Below are 19,680 nucleotides of genomic sequence, written 5' to 3' on the forward strand. Positions count from 1 at the left end.
CCTCAGGAGGAGGAGGAAGAAGGTTGGCGGCTGGAGGAGAGCTTGTTGTGGCGGGTGGCGAGCGAGGCCAGGAGCGGCGCCGGCGGAGCAGGGAAGGAAGGGCCCGGTCTCGCTCTGCCCTGCTCGGTGCGCGAAGCGGAGGATGAATTGGCTCTTCCCGCTCTCCAAAGCCGGCAGCGGTGGCGGGGCCGCCGCCTCCTCCTCATCGCCCTCGTCGGCCGGTGGAACCGCGCTGCCCCCGACTCTCACCAGCCTCCAGCAGCAGAAGCAGCGGCAGATCGAGTCCCTGCGGAGCGCCCACGCCGCGTGAGTGGCGCGCTGCCTAGGGGGGATAGGGGTGTCAGAGAGAAGGGGGGGGGAGAGAAACAAGTTGGCCAGTTTATTCCCCAACCCCTTTCTCAGAACTGGAGTTACAAACTTCGGCTGGGGGTGGAGAGCCGGATGTTTATCCGGCTGACAATGTTTACAGGGAATGCCTGTCGGATAAGGATCTAGACCGCAACGCGGTTAGCAATTATTATTGCTCTGAATCTGGAGCTTATTCCAGCTTCTCCATACAGTTGAGAGACCAGGTGGTTTTGTTGTTGTTGAAACGCGAGCGAAGGAGCGTGACTTGAAGTGTTTAGGCCGAAGGTGGTTGGTGACTGACGGCTCCGTAAGTCCGTGAAAAGATAGGCAAAGGTGCGATAGTGGGTGCGGCGCAGTCCTGAATATAAAAATAAATGGCTTCGTCATTACAGTGGTACCTCGGGTTAAGTACTTAATTCGTTCCGGAGGTCCGTTCTTAACCTGAAACTGTTCTTAACCTGAAGCACCACTTTAGCTAATGGGGCCTCCTGCTGCTGCCGCGCCGCCAGAGCACAATTTCTGTTCTCATCCTGAACCAAAGTTCTTAACCCGAGGTACTATTTCTGGGTTAGTGGAGTCTGTAACCTGAAGTGTATGTAACCCGAGGTACCACTGTATTGCACATGCAACCCAGAGAGAGAAGAGTACGTAGTGGCGTCTGTGGCAACCAAATTTGCTGGCAGGCTGTGTTTGGGAATGAGGTCAAGAGAGGAGATCCTGGCCCACCAATCCTAATTAACTATTGTAAAAGGTAAAGGGACCACTGACAATTAGGTCCAGTCGTGACCGACTCTGGGGTTGGGGTTGCGGCGCTCATCTCGCTTTATTGGCCGAGGGAGCCAGCATACAGCTTCTGGGTCATGTGGCCAGCATGACGAAGCTGCTTCTGGTGAACCAGAGCGGCGCGCGGAAACGCTGTTTGCCTTCCTGCCAGAGCGGTACCTCTTTATCTACTTGCACTTTGACGTGCTTTCGAACTGCTAGGTTGGCAGGAGCAGGGACCGAGCAACGGGAGCTCACCCCATCGCAGGGATTTGAACCGCCGACCTTCTAATCGGCAAGCCCTAGACAGCGCCACCTACGTCCCTTTAATTAACTATTGTACAGGGGTATAAAGTGCTCCAGATAGCTTTCTGGTACCAAAAGAAAAAAGCTGGAGGCACCAGACTGCCTTCAAAGCCCATACCACATAAGAGCTCAAGTTTCTTTCAGTTTTGGTTGCAAGTCAGCATGACAGAAAGTAGCAGGAATTGGAACATGGGGCATATCCAGTGAAAGTTAAGCACTTTTAAAACCATTTTCTTGCATTGCCTGGGTTTGGACTACATGTTCCTTGGGTCCATTCCAGCTCTAAGGTTCTATGAATTACCCTAAGAGAGAGATTTTAGCTTAACTCTCCCATTAAAATCGTTTGAACTTTAAAATGTTTAACTTGCCGGTATCATTAAAAGCTTGACGGTTTTCAGTGTTCCGGTGACCCTTGGTAAATACCTACATTTCTTTTAACAGTATAGCTGAAATACAAAAAGATGTGGAGTATCGATTGCCATTTACTGTAAACAACCTGACAATAAATATTAACATGTAAGTACTGTGTGATCTGCTTATATGTCACTTTATATGTTTAAGCTGTGCTTCGCAATTTGGGGAAACAATCCTCTCCTCTACTAAAGATTGGTCACATTTGCACACCTTGGGGCTGAGATGAGCAAAAACACAATTGGCCTGTTGTTTTATTTAGCAACCCAGGACCTGAATGCACTTTTTGGTCATAGTTCATTTTAATTCATTTGGTTGGTTTTGCAGAACTGTAGTAAAAAGTAAAGGGAGTCCAGTCGTGGCCGACTCTGGGGTTGCGGCACTCATCTCGCTTTATTGGCCGAGGGAGCCAGCGTACAGCTTCCGGGTCATGTGGCCAGCATGACTAAGCTGCTTCTGGCGAACCAGAGCAGCACACGGAAACGCCATTTACCTTCCCGCCGGAGCGTGCGGTATCTATTTATCTACTTGCACTTTAACATGCTTTCGAACTGCTAGGTTGGCAGGAGCAGGGACCGAGCAACGGGAGCTCACCCTGTTGCAGGGATTTGAACCACCAACCTTCTGATCGGCAAGTCCTAGGTTCTGTGGTTTAACCCACAGCGCCACCCGCATCCCTTTTCAGAACTGGAGTAGTTAAGTGCAAAGTGAAGGTTTATACTCTGCTCCTCTTGCATGTGAGGATAAAAGTGTGTGCAAGCCTGAAGCTCACCACAGCTCATGCATATTCACCTTAGAGAACAAGACAGTTGGCCAAGTGTACATGTACCATTCATTCTCCTTGCACTCAGGGGAGCGATGAGCTTGGGGCTGACTGAATGTATACAGTGACCTTTTTGATAGTTTGCTGATTTGTGGACAGAGGATGAAGACCTTTGACTAGCTTGCTTTGGCCTATGGACTGTGGTTTTTTTGTATTTGTAAATAGTTGAAATTAACATTTGTTATAATTTAAGTATAATTTAAATGATAAACGTTGCTATTGTCCGTAGAGTAGTAATTGTAAGGAAGGAGATTCCCTTCATTTCCAATGCAAACCGTATGCTTTCAAGAGTATTCAAATAGAGATTTTTTTTAACAAACAACAACAACCCCAGATATCTTATTTACATGAAAGTGATGGTAATATATTTTGGTGTTCACAGATTGCTTCCGCCTCAGTTTCCTCAGGAAAAACCAGTCATCAGTGTTTTCCCTCCAATACGGCATCATTTAATGGACAAACAAGGAGTGTATGTGGCCTGCCCATTAATAAGCAATGTATGTGCAATTGTATCATTTTCCTTGAAAATTTAAGTGGTGGTCATATAATAAACTGTTCATGTCTTTTCCTGGATACATGGGTGGCAGCAATTATATTCTATTGCAAAAAAAAGTTTTCAAAGAAATACACTTACTGAAATATTAAAGTATGTGCTCTATATAGAAAAAGAAAGATTTTTTTATGATTAGTTTTTGAACTAGAAGCCATAGCATTTTAGGCGTTTTTCCAGTTTATTTCAGGTGTTGTTTTTTTATTAAAAAAACCACAAATCCTGTGTATGTATTCTGCAGAGCTCATGATCCCTTATTTCAAACCTCAATTTGTATTTAATCATGGAAACAATTCAGATTGAGGCCTCTGTATTGACAGCCCCTGGGGCGAGATAATACGTAACAGTGGCACCTGTATCGACCTCCTGGTGTCAGTGTAAAATGACTTGCCTTGTATATCATGCTTTAATTCTGAAAATTAAATACAGCCTTTTAATCTCTTAACAGTTCACAATGCACTCAGACCTTGGAAAAATAGTTCAAAGTGTACTTGATGAATTTTGGAAGAATCCTCCAGTTTTGGCTCCCAGCTCAACATCATTTCCATAGTAAGTGTAAACAGAGAAAATAAGGATGATAATTGCAAACAAGCTGGATACATAATTTAGCAAATGTCTGGCATAATGGGGACCTGCCAAAGCTAGATGGCTTTCAGGCAAAATTTATACGATCTCTGCTGCAGGTACCCAACTGCGTCCCCAACTCCGTACTTCTGTTAGAAGCTGGTGAATGCCCAATTTCAACTAAAGCGTGGTGGGCTGCCCTAAAACATTGGCTCAGGATTTCAGTGTTTAATCTAGGGAAGGGTTTGTACCAACACCTGACCAATGAGGAATTTGTCAGCAAATGGCAGAAAACCATGGCTAAAAAAGCCACCTCTATTGGTCTGTCTCCCCCCCAACTGTATTACCTGGGTTATGAAGGCGCCCAAAAGATTTTAAAGCAAAGATTATGGGATAATGCACACAGTGACTTGCGATCTCGATCACACACAGTCTGTAGTCCGCTGGCAGTAGGAGTTCAATATGGGTATGTCTTTAAGTCAACATCTTCCATTAAAAACCTGACAGTACCAAACTACCGAAGGCTTTTCACCAAAGCCAGACTAAATGTCTTTCCCTCTGCAGTGTTGGATGGCAGGTTGAGAGGAGTTCCCTACCAGGACAGACTTTGCTCGTGTCCTCAAGACATCTATTCCATAAAACATATTTTGTTGCATTGTGCAAAATATGAGCAGGGACTGATACTACCCTTGCTGGTACCTTTCCCGGGAAAATCAGAGGCTCACTATGTCAGGTTCCTACTGGAAGACCGGACAAATGCTAGAACGTTAGCAGTGGCAAAGTTTTTATCGGTGGTTGCAAGAACAAATGAGCCCATATTCTAAACAAAACGCTTGTTTAACCTGGAGGTAGGCTGTATGAATTGTGTATTGATTTGTAATGATTTGTTGGGTCTCTGGACCGTAATAAAGATTGATTGATTGATTGATAATTTAGTAGCGTTCTTAAAGCTTCCCTTACACTTGAGTTGATAAGCTATGGGCCCAATTTGGATATCACGGCCAAACAGTTGTATCTCCTCTATCCACCGTGCACATTTTGTTACTGTTCCTCCCTCACCGGTTCATAATAAGTATAATTTGCTGTAATAGCCAAACTGGACAAACTGCCAGAAACATGTTTTGCCTCCAGGCTAGAATTGGAAACCACAGTTTGAGTACTTTGGGTGTCACAGCAAACTATAACTATTTTTATTTAAGATAAAACGGTTAGTTTTGGATCTGTCTCAACTTAGAAATATACATAGGAATGCGTGAAATTGGTTGTGAAGGATACAGATCAATTATAGCATGAGTAGCTATCCTGTGACACAGGTGCAACACATGGCAACAAAGGGCAGGAGTTCATGAGAGTAGGATGGTCCATTGCCGTAGCTACTGTATAGAGCATGGCTTATCTATGACCTCCCAGATGCTGTTTGGCCTTTGCTCCCATAAGCTCAGGTTAGTATGGCCATTGTTCAGTGATGGTGGAAGTTATACTCCAACAACATCTGGAGGACCATAGGTTAGCCACTCTGGTAAAGAGCCAGGCCTACCCCATCTACCACCTCCAGAACTTTCTGACTCGGCAGAGTCGAAGTTCAAATAACTGTGATAGAGTGCACTAGAGTGATGCTGTCTCATACTTGCCTTGTGTCTTGTGCCAAGAAGATCGACTAACTTTGAATTCATGTTTCATAACAACAACAAAAATCTCTATAAAGGATTTTGTTAATGTTTTACATTAAATAATTGCCACCACATTCACATACCCAGAGGGGCTTCAAGGTTGTGTTTCTCTAACAGCAACCCTCCTCCCTTGGTGCCGCATTGCAAATCTGTTTTGAAATGAGGGGGCTTTGAAAGGTGATGTGTAATATGGCGGGGGGGGGGCATGTCTGCTTTTCTACAGTATGGCGGGGAGCTAAAAAAAAATGCCACTGGGTAGGCACAAAGCAGTTGGGCATGCCTAAAGTCATTGATTCAATCTAAGTCTCGATGTGCCAACAGCTAACTGCTTGGGCCAAAAAACAGCTGGGCCACTTGATTTTCTAGAAGGTGTTACACTGGCATTGTTGGTAGACACCTTGGTACAGATGAACGGGTTATTAGAGTGAATCATTGTGAGGTATTTGACAAGATACTTTCCTTATACTTCGGCAATCCTTTCCTTTGAGTTAGTAGTGAAAACACTCCAGAAACTGTTGCTGATGGTAAATTGTTTCCCTCCTTTTTCCCCTAGCCTTTACAACAAACCAGCTGGAATTCCTCCCTATGCTCAGAACTTTCCGTTTCTTTCTCCATACCTACCACAAGAAACAAATAGGTCTATAACATCTGTGCCACTTGCAGAATCACTTTCTTCTGGCTACACTGCAGACAGACCTGCGGCTCCTTCCTTTGGCATGATATCAGATCTGCCATTACCTGTTCCAACAGCAGAAACCATATCACAGGTGTGTATGTCTGGTGATAGCTATAATTAAAACTTTTTATGCGCCTCATAAGCCCAACCACAGATCATATAAAAGGATTTGGGGTGTTTGGGCAGAAATATAACTTAAAGTGCTTTATGATGTTGATAGATTGCTTGATCTAGTCATTGAAAAAAATCAGGGACAGAAAAGGCTGCCATATGTCCAGATTGACTCCATGCATAAAATAGCCCCCAATTCCAATTGTATTGCCCACGTAAACCAGACCACAATATAGTGCTCCACCTATACGGCATAATTAGAAACTATATAAGAGCAAGAGAAGCATTATGTCCTCATGCTAGAGGTTTCTCAAACTGTTACTCCATATAACTCAAACAAGGGTATTTCACACCTCCCAAGTGTGAGCCCCAGAGTCACCAGCCAGTTAAGATTATATCGGAAAATTGTATCCTATGTTAGTATACACTGAGAAGGCCCACTAAAATGAATGAACGTAACATTAAGGGGCATAAGTAACATTAATTTTAGTGGCTGTGCTCTGAGTAGAGCTTAGTCGGATACAACCCAGTATCTCATTCCTCACTCCAGTGTTGCTGTCTTAAGACAGTTTACATGTGCACCATGTCCATGTACAATCCAAAGAACTATGGGTGGGCGTCATGTAATGAGCCAGAATTGCTGTTTCATAGTCGATTGGGGGTCAGGACATAACAGCCAGAGAGAGGATTGCTCTGTTGGAAGAACACAATGGAATTCTTCCCAATGATCTGAAAAACAATATTTTTATCAATTGAGGATATGCTCAGTCTGATTATCCTTCAACCTACATATTGGAAAACGAATGTTTTAAAAAATATAAAACACATCTTCCTACATCTTATCTCTATACTTGTGCGTGGTATAAGTTCATAGAGTGCTGCTGAGTACAAAATCTGTGTCATAGAGGCTTAGATAGACTTTTGTTGTTGCTTCAGAGTTTATGTCCAATGGATTATTCTACACTGGTGAATTAGATTGAGTCATCTTTTCATATTATAGTCATACAGCAAATAATTTTCTGTTGCTTCACAAATCTGTTAGTCGTGATCTATTTTCGGGTGAAATACCATTCATTGTCTTACCTTCTTGATAAACTTTTCAGGGGAGCCCTAATGGATTCAGTTACAAAATGCCTGATGTACCTGACGCATTTCCAGAACTATTGGAACTTAGGTAAAAATATTTGTATCATTAAAAATGTATTATTTTTCATGTGCAAACCAGCTCCACTCATAGCTAGATCTGCACCTAAAAAACTGCCTTTGGAGAAACTGAAAGCAGTTCTTTCATGTTCTTAGAAAACTTGAAATTCTTAGAAAACCTCAAGTGAAGTACTTCCAGTTGTGAAACACTGGCACGTGAAAATGATCCATCAGTGGCTATAATCAGATTAGTTGTACAGTGATTCCCCCAGAACACAGGATATTGCAACAAATGGGTTGAAGACGTTTCTGCAGGCTGAAAAGAATAGGAGCGGTCTGTCGTCCATCTCAGTGGAGCCAAAATGCTTCTTAATAGCACAAGCAGTTAGCTCAAGGTCATGTTCTCTCAGAAGTGTTCCTATTCTGGAGGAAAACAAAATATTCCAGTCATCTTCATCTGGGTGTTTCAGCTGAAAAAATTGAAGCATCAGGTTCATAAAATGAAATTGCATGCAACGTATCTTCAGTAAGGTGAGGAATGAGAGGTTTAGGATTTAGAACTTAAGAGGTACTTGAGGCTTAGATTCTACTTTGTGGATAAAAATGTTTAGGTGATCTTAAATGTAGGTGTGTTTCTTTTGAAATGCAGCATATCGCAGCTGACAGACATGAATGAGCAAGAAGATGTCCTGCTGGAACAATTTGTTAATCTGCCCCAGTTGAAGCAAGTCATTAACGACAAGGATGATTTAGTGAAAAGTATTGAAGAGCTAGCAAGTAAGACTTCAGAATACCTGTAATTTATAGAGTAACGTGAGAGTCAACGGTAACCTTCTAAAATTGAACAGTGGGTTTACTTTGCAGAAAAAAACCTCTTACTGGAACCAAGTTTGGAGACGAAAAGACAAGCGGTGTTGGATAAAGTAAGTGAAGGGGGAGGGAAATTATTTCTGGAGCTTGGAAAGAAAATATTTGAGTTTGATTGTCAAGACATTCTTTTCTTGTAGTATGAACAGCTTACTCAGCTGAAGGCTACATTCGAAAAGAAGATGCAACGGCAGCATGAACTGGGCGAGGTAAGCTCTGTCCCTCTTGCATATCAAAAGGGAGTGCTTTTCCCCAGTGCGTAGTTAACGTACAGATTTCACTATCACAGGATGTAGTGAGAGCTTCTAGCTTAGGTCTGTTCCAGGCCTCTTTCACATTTATATCCGAAGGTGGAGCTCAAAGACACATAAGTGGGTATTGCCCCATTTTATCTTCACAGGAACCCTATAAAGTAGGTTAAAGATTGGAAGGTTGCGCCAGATCCCATGATCTGCCATGCACTACAATGAGGTGGGAGAGTCATGAGATAGTAGGCTGTACTATTTCAGTTTAGGTAAATGTTCCCCTAAGGCTGCAACCCAGACCTCCAATCTGCCAGATAGGGCAGGGGAACCAGACCAGACACATTGCATGGGACAGAGGTGTCCCTATTCCCAGTCCAGCAGAAAATCTCAAAATGGTGTGCCTGGGCTGACTCAGAATCCACTAGAGCCTCTGCTGCCTAGGCTGCCGTAATGTGGAGCTGGGTTTTGCCTGCTCCGGCCTCGTACCCTGGCCTGCAAAAGCAGCAGAGCTATAAATGCAGCGGTGGCTATGTCGCATCCGTCTTGCCCTGCTGCTATCTAGCCTGGGTTAGGATTGGTCTGTAAGACCCGCCAATTAAGGGGGGAAAACTGTTACAGCAGACTCTGCTATAATTTAGGTAGGAGTTGTGGTCCAGCAACATGTTGAGAACCACAGGTCTCCTACAGTCTTCAAAACTCCAATTGTTCTAGGCACATTTTGCGACCGGGAATTTCATTAGCGTGAGCTGTTTCCGAACTCGGGGCACAGTACTGCACCTTAGATTTCAGATTAAAACGGCAGAGTAGAAGGAAAGGAGAACGTTTTTTTGCCTCCGCACTTCCAGCTGCTCTTTGAAGACTGGAGAAGAGACCCTCTTAAAAATATTAGGGGGATAGGCAGGGGAAGGACTAGACCATGTGAAAAATGAACATCATATTTTAGCTGCAGTTCATTCATTTTCAGCTTTGTATTCTTGTTATAAAAAGCACACCTAGACATTCCATTGTTGGCTTAAGGTGCCATTTAGCTCTTAGTGTTCATATCCGTTTCTAACAATGTTCTCCTACCTCTGACCAGCTTACATTTCTTCCTGGGAATCATAGTGGCTGCATGTAGTTTTTGATCTGTATAAACAAAAAAGCTAATAGTTCTGTTTTTCCTTAATATTTCTAAATTAGAACTAAGTATAGTCATACTATAAATTTTCTTTTATTAGATTTATATGTCTTCAGACCCTTCACAAAACCTTTTCCCCCGTAGAGTGGCTTTGAAATATTAAAGCAGAATACAGTCAGAACAATCAATTTACCAACAATACATCACCACTTATTTCATTTTGCAATTGGAATCTTTTTGTCACCCAGCATTTTCCAATTTTGCTTAGAGTTGTAGTGCAAGTGCTCTGCAGGCAAGACTGAAAGTAGCAGCTCACGAAGCTGAGGAAGAGTCTGACACTATTGCGGAAGACTTTCTGGAAGGGAAAACGGAAATAGATGACTTTCTTAGTAGCTTCATGGAGAAGAGAACAGTATGTGAAATTCTCTTATATTTTGAATCAAATTATGTTTTGTGTAACTTAAATCTTAAAAAATGGAATGAAAATGTCCAGCAGAGAAGCTGTTATGGGGTAGAAAATGATTCTCTTCCGCAGTTTTGAAAAATAGGCTTTTTGTTCTTTTTTGAATTGTATAGTAGAACTGTGTTGCTATCTTGGGTAGAGAAAGTATCCTCAAGCCTTCCTGCATTTCACCACAAGCTCTTGTCTAAGTATCTCACCAATTTGTGGCATGATCTTTGCGACATCCTCAGTACTTTAATGCTCAGTGTGGTGTACTATGCAAGGCTGTGCTTAGATTTGCTAAATATCCTCAAATAAATTCTTTTAAATATTGGAATGCAAAAAGGACAGCTAATTTCTAAAGCCCACCTAGTACAAAAGAGATCACTGTACGAAGAAACACAGTACTCAGAAGTAAGCCTCCTTGACTCCAGAGAGACTTAATGGACTTACTCCAAGGTAAATGGGTTTAGGATGGCAGCCTAAATTACATATAATTCACACCATGAAACAGCAATTGAAAATATATATATCAAGTACTACTAGCACAAAAATTTCTGCCTGTGCTGTTAGTGCAACAGGAATTCCTCTCCCTATCGTCTCCTGCTCCCCGAATCTGTTCTGGTATTCCCCCAATGCTCCAGAGGAAATGGGGGGGCATGCATAGGGAGAGAAGAAGTAGAGGAAGTCTGTTTGCACAGGCACAAATTCTTGGGCTAATGGGGTTTGATTCCACCAAAATTAAGCATCTTTAGTTTGTCAATTTGTGGAAAAAGAACTAAATTCTCCCACCAAAGTCAATGAGATTTAAAAGTTCTGTAGAAATTGCTTACATTGGCCAATAATGGCAAAGATTACTTGGTGTGGTTAGAGGCTTCTATGGCTGAAGAATGTACAGCTTTTATTTTTGTTCCATATCTATCAGGGAAACTGTAAGTCATGTGCAGCTAATAAAAGTAGTGCCCCAAAATATGTCCCATACTTGAAGGCAAAAGCCAGCTTTTGGAATGTGGTTTGTTTTCCTGTTGATTTTCACAGTAAAATGATCAAATGCAATGTGACTGGTTAGCAAATTATGCTCCAAGATAAAAAAATCTGAGTTGATGCATGTCATGTGGCCCATAAACCTTAAAAAAGCATGCTATATAGAGCATGCGGCTATAGATGAATGCTCACTTGTGTTTCTCTTTTAGGTTTGCCACTGTAGAAGAGCCAAAGAAGAAAAGCTTCAACAGGCAATAGCAATGCGCATTCAATTTCATGCTCCGTTATAGGTATGTTCACACAATATTCAGACTCGAGTTGCCCTGTATGCCACATCTAACAGCCAAAGCTAGTTCACAAAACCATTGGCAGCCAGGATCTAAATAAGGGCCAGCAGAAAGTGATTTTCCCACTCCTTCTTTCCCCAGCAGCATCCTGAGTTTCCATAAATGCCTCTCTCGAGCATCAGGAGACCCTCTTGAATGGGGTGGCTGATGTGCTGGGCCAAGGGGGGAAAGGAGGTTTCCCCCAAAACCAGGCAGGGGAAACACCCTAGAGTGACAACTAGGAGATTGGCTGGTCGGGGCACTGACCAGGGGCTAGAGGTTGCTAGACGCTCACTTTTCTTTTCTTTTTAAATGTTATTTATACTTTTCAGATTTATACATTTCGCTGATGTTACAAATCATTGACATTTCAAAACTTGACTTCCTTCCCCTTCTGCGGTTCCTTAAATTTATTTTCAATAACCTCTGCATATCCTAATTAACTGAATTTGCTCATTTATTCATCTAAATACATACTCTTATGAAACTGCAGGTTATTACAATAATCCTGCCAACGCTTTTATCTCTTTACAATTTATCTGTAAATATCTAATAAACCGTTTCTATTCTTTTGTAAAAAGTTTGTTATCTTGATTTCTTGGTTCTTCCGGTAAGTTTAGCCATTTCTGCATATTCCATAGGTTTTTGTATCCATTCTTCCTTTGCTGGGACTTCTGCTTCTTTCCATTTTGGGATGAGTAACATTCTTGCTGCTGTAGTCACATACAGTGGTGCCTCGCAAGACGAAAATAATCCGTTCCGCAAGTCTCTTCGTCTAGCGGTTTTTTCATCTTGCGAAGCAACCCTATTAGCGGATTAGCGCTATTAGCGGCTTAGCGGCTATTAAAGGCTTAGCGGCTTAGCGGCTAAAAGGCTATTAGCGGATTAGCGGCTTAGAAAAAGGGGGGGAAAGCGAAAAAAAATCGCAAGACTTGCAAGACGTTTTCGTCTTGCGAAGCAAGCCCATAGGGAAAATCGTCTTGCGAAGCAGCTCAAAAACGGAAAACCCTTTCGTCTAGCGGGTTTTCCGTCTTGCGAGGCATTCATCTTGCGGGGCACCACTGTACATGTATATGTTTCTATACAGTTTAGGTAGCTCTGTCCCTGTAATTCCCAAGAGAAGCTCACTTTTCTGCCATCCTCAGTTTTCTGGGTCTTAAGCTTGTCTTGAATTAAGCTAATGAATTGTACAAATCCCGGGAAATCCCAGTATATCTTAATGGAATTTTGCATTACATGGTTGTTTGATTCCAGCTTTTCTTTTTTCTTTTCTTATGACATAATGCAAGCAAATTAGGAGGCAAAAGGAAGCTTTCTACCCTTGATTAATTAGAAGCCTGCCTTTGCGAAGCTGTTTGTGTACAATGAGAAATCTGACTGACTGTAGTTATGTTTGTGTTCACAGGTTTTCCAGCTAAATAGAATTTCTGAGGCGAGTGAATGAATCCAGCAAAGCACATTTTCATATAGCTGTTATTTTGCAAATAAGCATTTCATCACCGATGTTGTGTTTATAGAAGAGACTGTATGCAGAACTGGGATGATGATGATGATTATTATTTTGGTACAAATTAGGAAGTCTTTCTATTCTCATTTCATCCGAGAAATCCTCCTATTGCAGTGTTTGCACTAAATATTTCTTGTCATTATTATTGATAATCCTTATCATATTTAAGTTCCTACTTCTCTCTCCACCTACTTTATAGATTAAATATTTAAACATGTAATTTTGACTAGATTTTTAAATTTTATACAACATAATTCATAACTTTTGTATTAAACATTTGCTGTTTTGGGGTGGAGCAGGGGATGTAGAAATGTTGGTTACTTAAAAGTAAGTTGCAAAGTTTGTGAGGCAAAACTCGTATGTTAAGTCCTCTTTAAAAAAAAGAATTCTGTTTCTTGAAATCCAGTTTTCAACCATTTTTATGTTGACAGCAACACACTACATTGCTATTGAAATTAAGTGGTGGTGGCAGGTAAAAGGCTAGGAGACTTGAAAATGGCCTTGCACCCTACTGAGGAGATGTACACAGTTAGCTGCTTGTGGGATCAGGTCTTCATTGTAGAGGAAGAGTAGTTTCCCAGCTTCTAGCACCACATAAGAAGGGCAAGAGTATGGGTAGATCTTTCAGCTGCTCCATTTTTGCCCTTGGATGTGTGGAAATCGCTGAAGGGATTTTATCCTGCATATATAATACAAACACATACCAAGGTTTGAAGGGAAGGTTGGGTAGACCAGAGCTGTGGCCAACCTGAGTGAGGAATCAATTCAAGCAGGAAGTAGAATCATCTGAAAGAATAGAGCCCAAGATTTCTTTGGAGCAAAAATTCAAGATATAGTGATTCACCAAAACCAAAGAATTTTGTTGTCATATATAAACATGTTAGATTATTTGTTTACCTCATGGTGCTGTAGCTCTTCCAAGGAACTCAAACTACTTCACCGACCTTACATTCTTTAACTATTTTTCCCCTACACAATTATAAAAAAATGGTAATTTAACAGATAATTCCAAGTGTATATATCTCTTGTTCTCCCGCCTCGCCCGGTGTCACTCAACTTTGTTAAAAGAAGTTAAACTTCCTTTTCTTGGGTGGCTGCAAGGGCTTTTTCAGAAAGTTTCTGGTACTGATATTTGCATCTATAAACCAGCACTTCAGATCTCACAAGTGAGAAACAGCTGTAGAGTTCAGCGTTACAATACCTTAACGGGCTCTTCTTGGCATCATTGAGTCTTGAACTGAAAATAAAACAAGCTTGGTGGAAAAACATACTATTGCTACATTTGTCATTTAGACGACATTACCAACTTGCTTGCTTGCTTGCCCTCTGAAGCTTGGTTCCTTAAAACGTGCCCTTTGGGACATAAGATTTTAGGGGCATTTTGAAAGAAACCAGCTTTGAGTAATATTGAACTAAGCTATAGAGTATCCACCCCCATCATTCAGCCCGGACACAGAGGTCCAGCTCCGAGGGCTTTCTGGTGGTTCCCTCCCTGCAAGAAGTGAGGTTACAGGGAATCAGGCAGAGGGCCTTCTTGGTAGTGGCACCCGCCCTGTGGAATGCCTCCCATCAGATGTCAAGGAGATAAACAACTACCTGACTCTTAGAAGACATCTGAAGGCAGCCCTGTTTAGGGAAGTTTTTAATGTTTGATGTTTTATCGTGTTTTTAATATTCTGTTGGGAACTGCCCAGAGTGGCTGGGGAAACCCAACCAGATGGGTGGGGTATAAATAATAAATTATTATTGAAATTAACAGATTAAGTTTTATTACCTTTTATTTAGGGTGGTATATACATATACCATTGGGGCTATTGAGAAACGATGGGTGTATCAGCATGCTGAAGGGAACACTGAGGTTTGCAGGGAGAGCAGGAAGACAGAAAGCAACTTTATCTGCAAAGTAGGTCAATGAGGACTGAGTAGACATGAAATGCTGTTTATGGTGGAAGTGAAATTGAGAGGAAAGCACTGTGTGGAAGGAATGGCTCTCTGAAAGCCGGAATAGGAGCATTTTTGTTAGGAGGAAAGGTATGCTGTAACATCCTGTGTGTCCCATCAGTTGTACACTTCTTTTAATCTGAAATTTATCTTGGAATATATCAGTCGTTTTTGGTTTCTTCCTGGTCAATGGTGGACGTACAAATTAAAATCAGTCTCTAATGTTATTGAGCAGAACCATGCCATGCTATACCTAAGCTTTGGTTCTCCTTTAAACTTAAACAGCATGTGAAGATGGAGCTTGAATTGGCACTTAAATAGCTTTACAGCTAAAAGTAGATAGTTTGGACATAAAGCATGCAGGTAAGACAAAATTTGCATGCTGGCTATTAATAGTCCAAAAGTTCTTAGCAGTTTGTCCAGGGTGCAGAAACAGATTATAGACCCACCTCAAATTTCACATTTCTCAGGGTGCATTAGGGTTTTAAAATTATATCTCTGCACCCCAACAGTAAGTCATTTGAGCACACGACAGTGGAATAGTCAACCCCTTTGATCCACCCATTGGGGGGAGTTTAGTTCAAAAAGGTTTGAAGTCCACTGAACTAGTGCGGAGGAGTGGGGCTAGATTCCCCCTTACTTAAGCAGCTGGTGGCATGGTTAAGTGTCTTGAAAGAGTTGAGTAGTACACACCTCTGGATTGCGGATTCAAAGAAATTGATGAGAGCACAAACATTTATTCTAAAAGAATATCTTGAATTTTCCAAAATTATAATAATCCTAAATATAAACAATATAATAATTGTGCGTTCTTATGTATTTATTATTTAAATAACCTTCATTCAGGTAGTATAATGCAGCATTAAGACGATACAAAAACAAAACACGCCATAATGTCTTAAATCAAGAGTTCAGGGATCCCAAGCAAAACCATCAGGAGTTGAGCGGCAAAACTGGACATTAAAATATGCTGCACAAATTTTAATAAGTGTTTTTCATATTTCAAACTCCTATATTTCTAGAAATACAGACAAGATGATATAGTATACAGTGTTACACTTGTTTTAAGTTCAATTCCCAGATTTCACCTTCACATCATCCGTATTTCATATGTGATTCCACAAACATGGCGCTTCCATGCTTTCCAAGTTTTGAAAGAAACCATTCTTCATTCCTATCCAGAAAAATCATTAAGAATGTACATCAGGTATTCTACGCATATGTTTTAGAAAGATGTACGATTCTAAAGTGTGGAGCTGATTTCAAAACATGGAATGTTTAAAACCAATGTGAGTCATCTTGCAAGTTTCTGAATGTTGCTAGATGTGTTACATCCCTACCAGGTTTTTATCACTGAAGGCTGGCGCTATGAGTTTTGGGGACAGTGTTTGCTCCCAAAATTATGTCCCTTGTCCTACCCACTCCCCGCCCACACCAGGAGTGAGCTACAGCCATTACATTTACATAAGAAGTGACAGGAATCTGGGTCCGTGACTCTGCTGGGTTTTCTGCTACTAGTAACCAAAATCACTTAGTTTAACCAAACCCAACTAATCTGGATTATTGCAGTCCATTTACCTTATTGCAGCTCCATATACCTTAACAGGAACTATTTTTGAATCAAGCCCCGTCCTGTTTGCATTGTCACACCCTCTTTGCCTGCATGACCACACCCTGAGTTCTTTTCCTGTTTTGTCGCTAGACTAAAACCAGGGTTTGACTGTTGTATGTACACATGATAGCTAATCCAATATAAACTCTTAATCAGGAACAAAATGTGGTTTGCGGGACATGCACAGGGGGTCTTGTTGCACAGGCAGAGTTCAACTTGCGGGGCATTGAATACAGCCCAGTATCTTCCAAACTAGAAGTCAAAGATAGGCCTTAAGTACAGGGGTCCCATTAAGCAGCAATCATCTTCAAATCCCCCCACCCCCAAAATGATATAAAAGCAGAGCTCTCGGAGACAGAAGTCTAGCAAAAGACATCAATCCCCATAAACAGCCTCTCTGCATTTACCTGGATTCACATCGCTTGCTTTCTCAGTGCTACAAACCCAACCAGAATGGACAGGGTATCTTTTATTCTGCAAGGGCATGTGACTTTGCATCCTTGATCGTGAAGCTGTTGTTACACATGGCTATACCTGGAACTAAGACTGGATCAGGGTCACAGTATTTAAGGAAGCTTCTCCCTTAGAGGAAAGCAAAGAGAAGGCCCTTTGTTGATTTGAGCTACAACTTCATCTTTGTTTTCTTCCTCTTCTGCAAAACTAAGGAGCAGGAAAAATTGGGGCTTCTGGGCCTGCTTGGCACAAGCTTGTGGTCCTCAGGGTTTGTGGTCCTCAGCAGTACAGCCTTGCCTCAGTACTCCCCATCTGTAACACAGGGAAATGCTTTCTAAATACTTGGTCCTTTTAAGAATCTGCAACAAGTGACTGGTATGCTGTCTGTGCCTAGACTCGTCTTCCATCACCTGCACAGGCTAGAGCTGGTGGCAGTTGTAATCCAAATTATCTGGAGGGCACCAGTTTGAGGAAGGCTGTGGAATAAATCCAGGAACCTGGGAATGATTTTTTTTACTATTTTAACTATAACTTTCTGAACGGATGGAGTAATGCTCTTCAAGAAGTGGACTTCTTTTTTCAGCTGTATCCATAAAGCGGCAAGCTGTTATTTTGCAGGAATGGTGAGGGCAGGTCATTGTTTTGTTTTGGCATGGCTTGCATCAACATGTTTTCTCGAAGCTTCTTTGGAACGGTACTGCTGTCGACCAACTAAACACAAACCTAGAATTCTAAGTTAAATAGAAATTGTCCGTTCTGTATGGCTCTGTCAGTTATTAAAGGAAGATGAAGCAATCCCATAAATACATGACGGTTCTTAAATAGGAGAAGCTAAATATAAGAGGTCATTTTTCCAGTTAAGATTCTAGCTTACAACTATGTTACATCTGGACCTTAAGTGCACAACTCTATTTCTTTGGACTTTTCTCTCTTTCAACATGCAGTCATTTGTCACCTGGCTGGCTGTCGTTTCAGACAGTAAGGCAAACAGCTTCGTCCGAATCGCGGTCTTTGGTGCTATCCTCGCTGGGCAAACATCCCCCTCCGCTTGGGGACCGGCAGCTCATGTCCTCCACACCTGACTCCTGATCACTGTTGGCAGAGAGATCTGGATCAGAGCTTTTCAGGTTATCTTGCGTAAGAATCAGGGCCGAGTCTTCTTCATCTCCCTGTGATGGACTCCGGGAGGAGAAGGATTTCAGATTGCCTGTGTAATCCTGGGGAGTGTTGGCGATGCTGTCATTGGAAGTAGAATGTCCAAAGTCATTGCTTCCATTTCGTTGTTTTTGCTTCATCTCACCATTATTCAACGGCCCGCTTGTAAGTTTGGCCAATCTCTGCAAGACAAGAAACAGTTCATTCCTCGTTTTTCTATCTTTCAAAGCATGTATATCCTGCTCCTCAGCAAAAAAAGCTCCCAGAATTACTCACATATCAATAAAAATGACACAGTCCCTGCCCTGGCACCTCACAAAAGGAAAAGGGGACAGCAAGGGAAGAGGAAATATACATCCCATATTAACATTATTATTATTTCCTATTATGTTTACTATTTCTCAAGGGCCATCAAGGCCTTAAAATAAAACAAAACAGCAACCAGTCCCTTTCCATCTTAACTCGTCAAAAAGGATGGGGAGGGGAAGAGTAAAGCAAGCAAATTCAGGCATGAAATTATTGGTGTTACAAGGCTATTATAAACATCAAAAATTTGGTGCCTAAGGTTGATTATTTTCCTCTTCTCTCCCCATCCCTTTATCCTTTTGTGTCACATCTGTTGCTTTTCTTGATCTAAGTCACTCTAGGATCCTTTGTGCATAGGGATGAGTATAAATGCTTTGAACAAAAAAACTAAATACGGAGAACAACATGAAATATAATGGATTGGATTGAAAGAGAATGGCCAAGTGAAATTACAGTGGAGCAAGTTTCCACCCTGGAGAGACTTAGGATACTGACTCACAACATTCCCGCCCCACCCCCAGGCAAAACATCTTTTCTTTTCTTAGCCTGAGAAAATGTGTTTTGATAAGGTCCAATTTTTGGAGGGTTCTCTTTCATCTTTGGAAGGTCATTCCTGACCAGTCTTCATTTTTTTATTTTGACATAAATGTTTGGTACCAAGCTACTTAGAAGACTGTCGAAGCCCAACTGAACTTGCCAGGGATTTGAGATCAGCTACAGAAGTCCCATTAGTGTAGTCTCCATAAAATAAGCGAAGGCTGGTGTATACAAAAGACAGTGCCTTTTCTGCAATGGCCCCATGTCTATGGAACACTCTCCCTCAAGATCAGCTCTCTCCTTCGTAGTGTTTAGGTGGGCTCTAAAAACAATTTTTAATGAGAGAGTTTAACAGGCAGTAGTCTTACTGCTGGCTGCAATATATTGATCTGAAATGTTTTTACTGCTGCTATTACACCTCTGATTATGCTGTTTATATTTTATACAGTTTGTAATTGTTTTACATGTTATAAGTCACCACGGGGGAAATGTTTCATTTGAAATGGCAGCTAATAACTACAATTTTATGGGGGGACAGGAAAGAGAGGATGGGAAATCATAATAAAAGCAAGACAAAAAAAAAGTCTTCTGTCTCATCACTTTTAGGATCAGGGATTGTGAAGTATTTGGTACTATTTCGCTGGTACAGTAAACACTGACAGACGTTGGGAACAATCCATCCAAAGTCATAAAATTAGCTTTAGCTGGGGGGGGGGGTTGTGGAATGCAAGTGCTCCAGTCAAGAAAGGGAGATCTGTATGCTGGAGGTGCATCTCTGTATCTTCATAGTGATGGACTCAGTTTAGCTTGATGGACGCATCCCC

At 41.7% G+C, this 19,680-nt stretch overlaps 2 protein-coding genes across 3 annotated transcripts in view; one reads left to right on the forward strand and one right to left on the reverse strand.

The window, feature by feature from the left end:
• Positions 1-37: 37 nt before the first annotated feature.
• On the forward strand, positions 38-14,608 carry VPS37A (VPS37A subunit of ESCRT-I). The gene is made up of 12 exons (XM_028743845.2): positions 38-306; positions 1,858-1,932; positions 3,033-3,147; positions 3,649-3,749; positions 5,988-6,201; positions 7,325-7,395; positions 8,014-8,141; positions 8,229-8,287; positions 8,372-8,440; positions 9,862-10,005; positions 11,229-11,309; positions 12,751-14,608. Exons 1-11 carry the CDS (start codon positions 143-145, stop codon positions 11,307-11,309), a joined length of 1,221 nt encoding a protein of 406 aa, XP_028599678.1. The 5' UTR covers positions 38-142; the 3' UTR covers positions 12,751-14,608.
• A 984-nt stretch (positions 14,609-15,592) lies between these two features.
• Positions 15,593-19,680, reverse strand: part of MTMR7 (myotubularin related protein 7) — a 36,980-nt gene continuing 32,892 nt past the window's right edge. For both annotated transcript variants that reach the window (XM_028744864.2, XM_028744865.2), the window contains one exon: positions 15,593-18,195. In XM_028744864.2, the coding sequence (XP_028600697.2) occupies positions 17,830-18,195 (366 nt within the window). In that variant the 3' untranslated portion in view covers positions 15,593-17,829. The remainder of the gene's footprint in view (positions 18,196-19,680) is intronic.

The sequence above is a fragment of the Podarcis muralis genome, chromosome 9 (assembly GCF_964188315.1).
Source record: "Podarcis muralis chromosome 9, rPodMur119.hap1.1, whole genome shotgun sequence".
NCBI lineage: Eukaryota > Metazoa > Chordata > Lepidosauria > Squamata > Lacertidae > Podarcis > Podarcis muralis.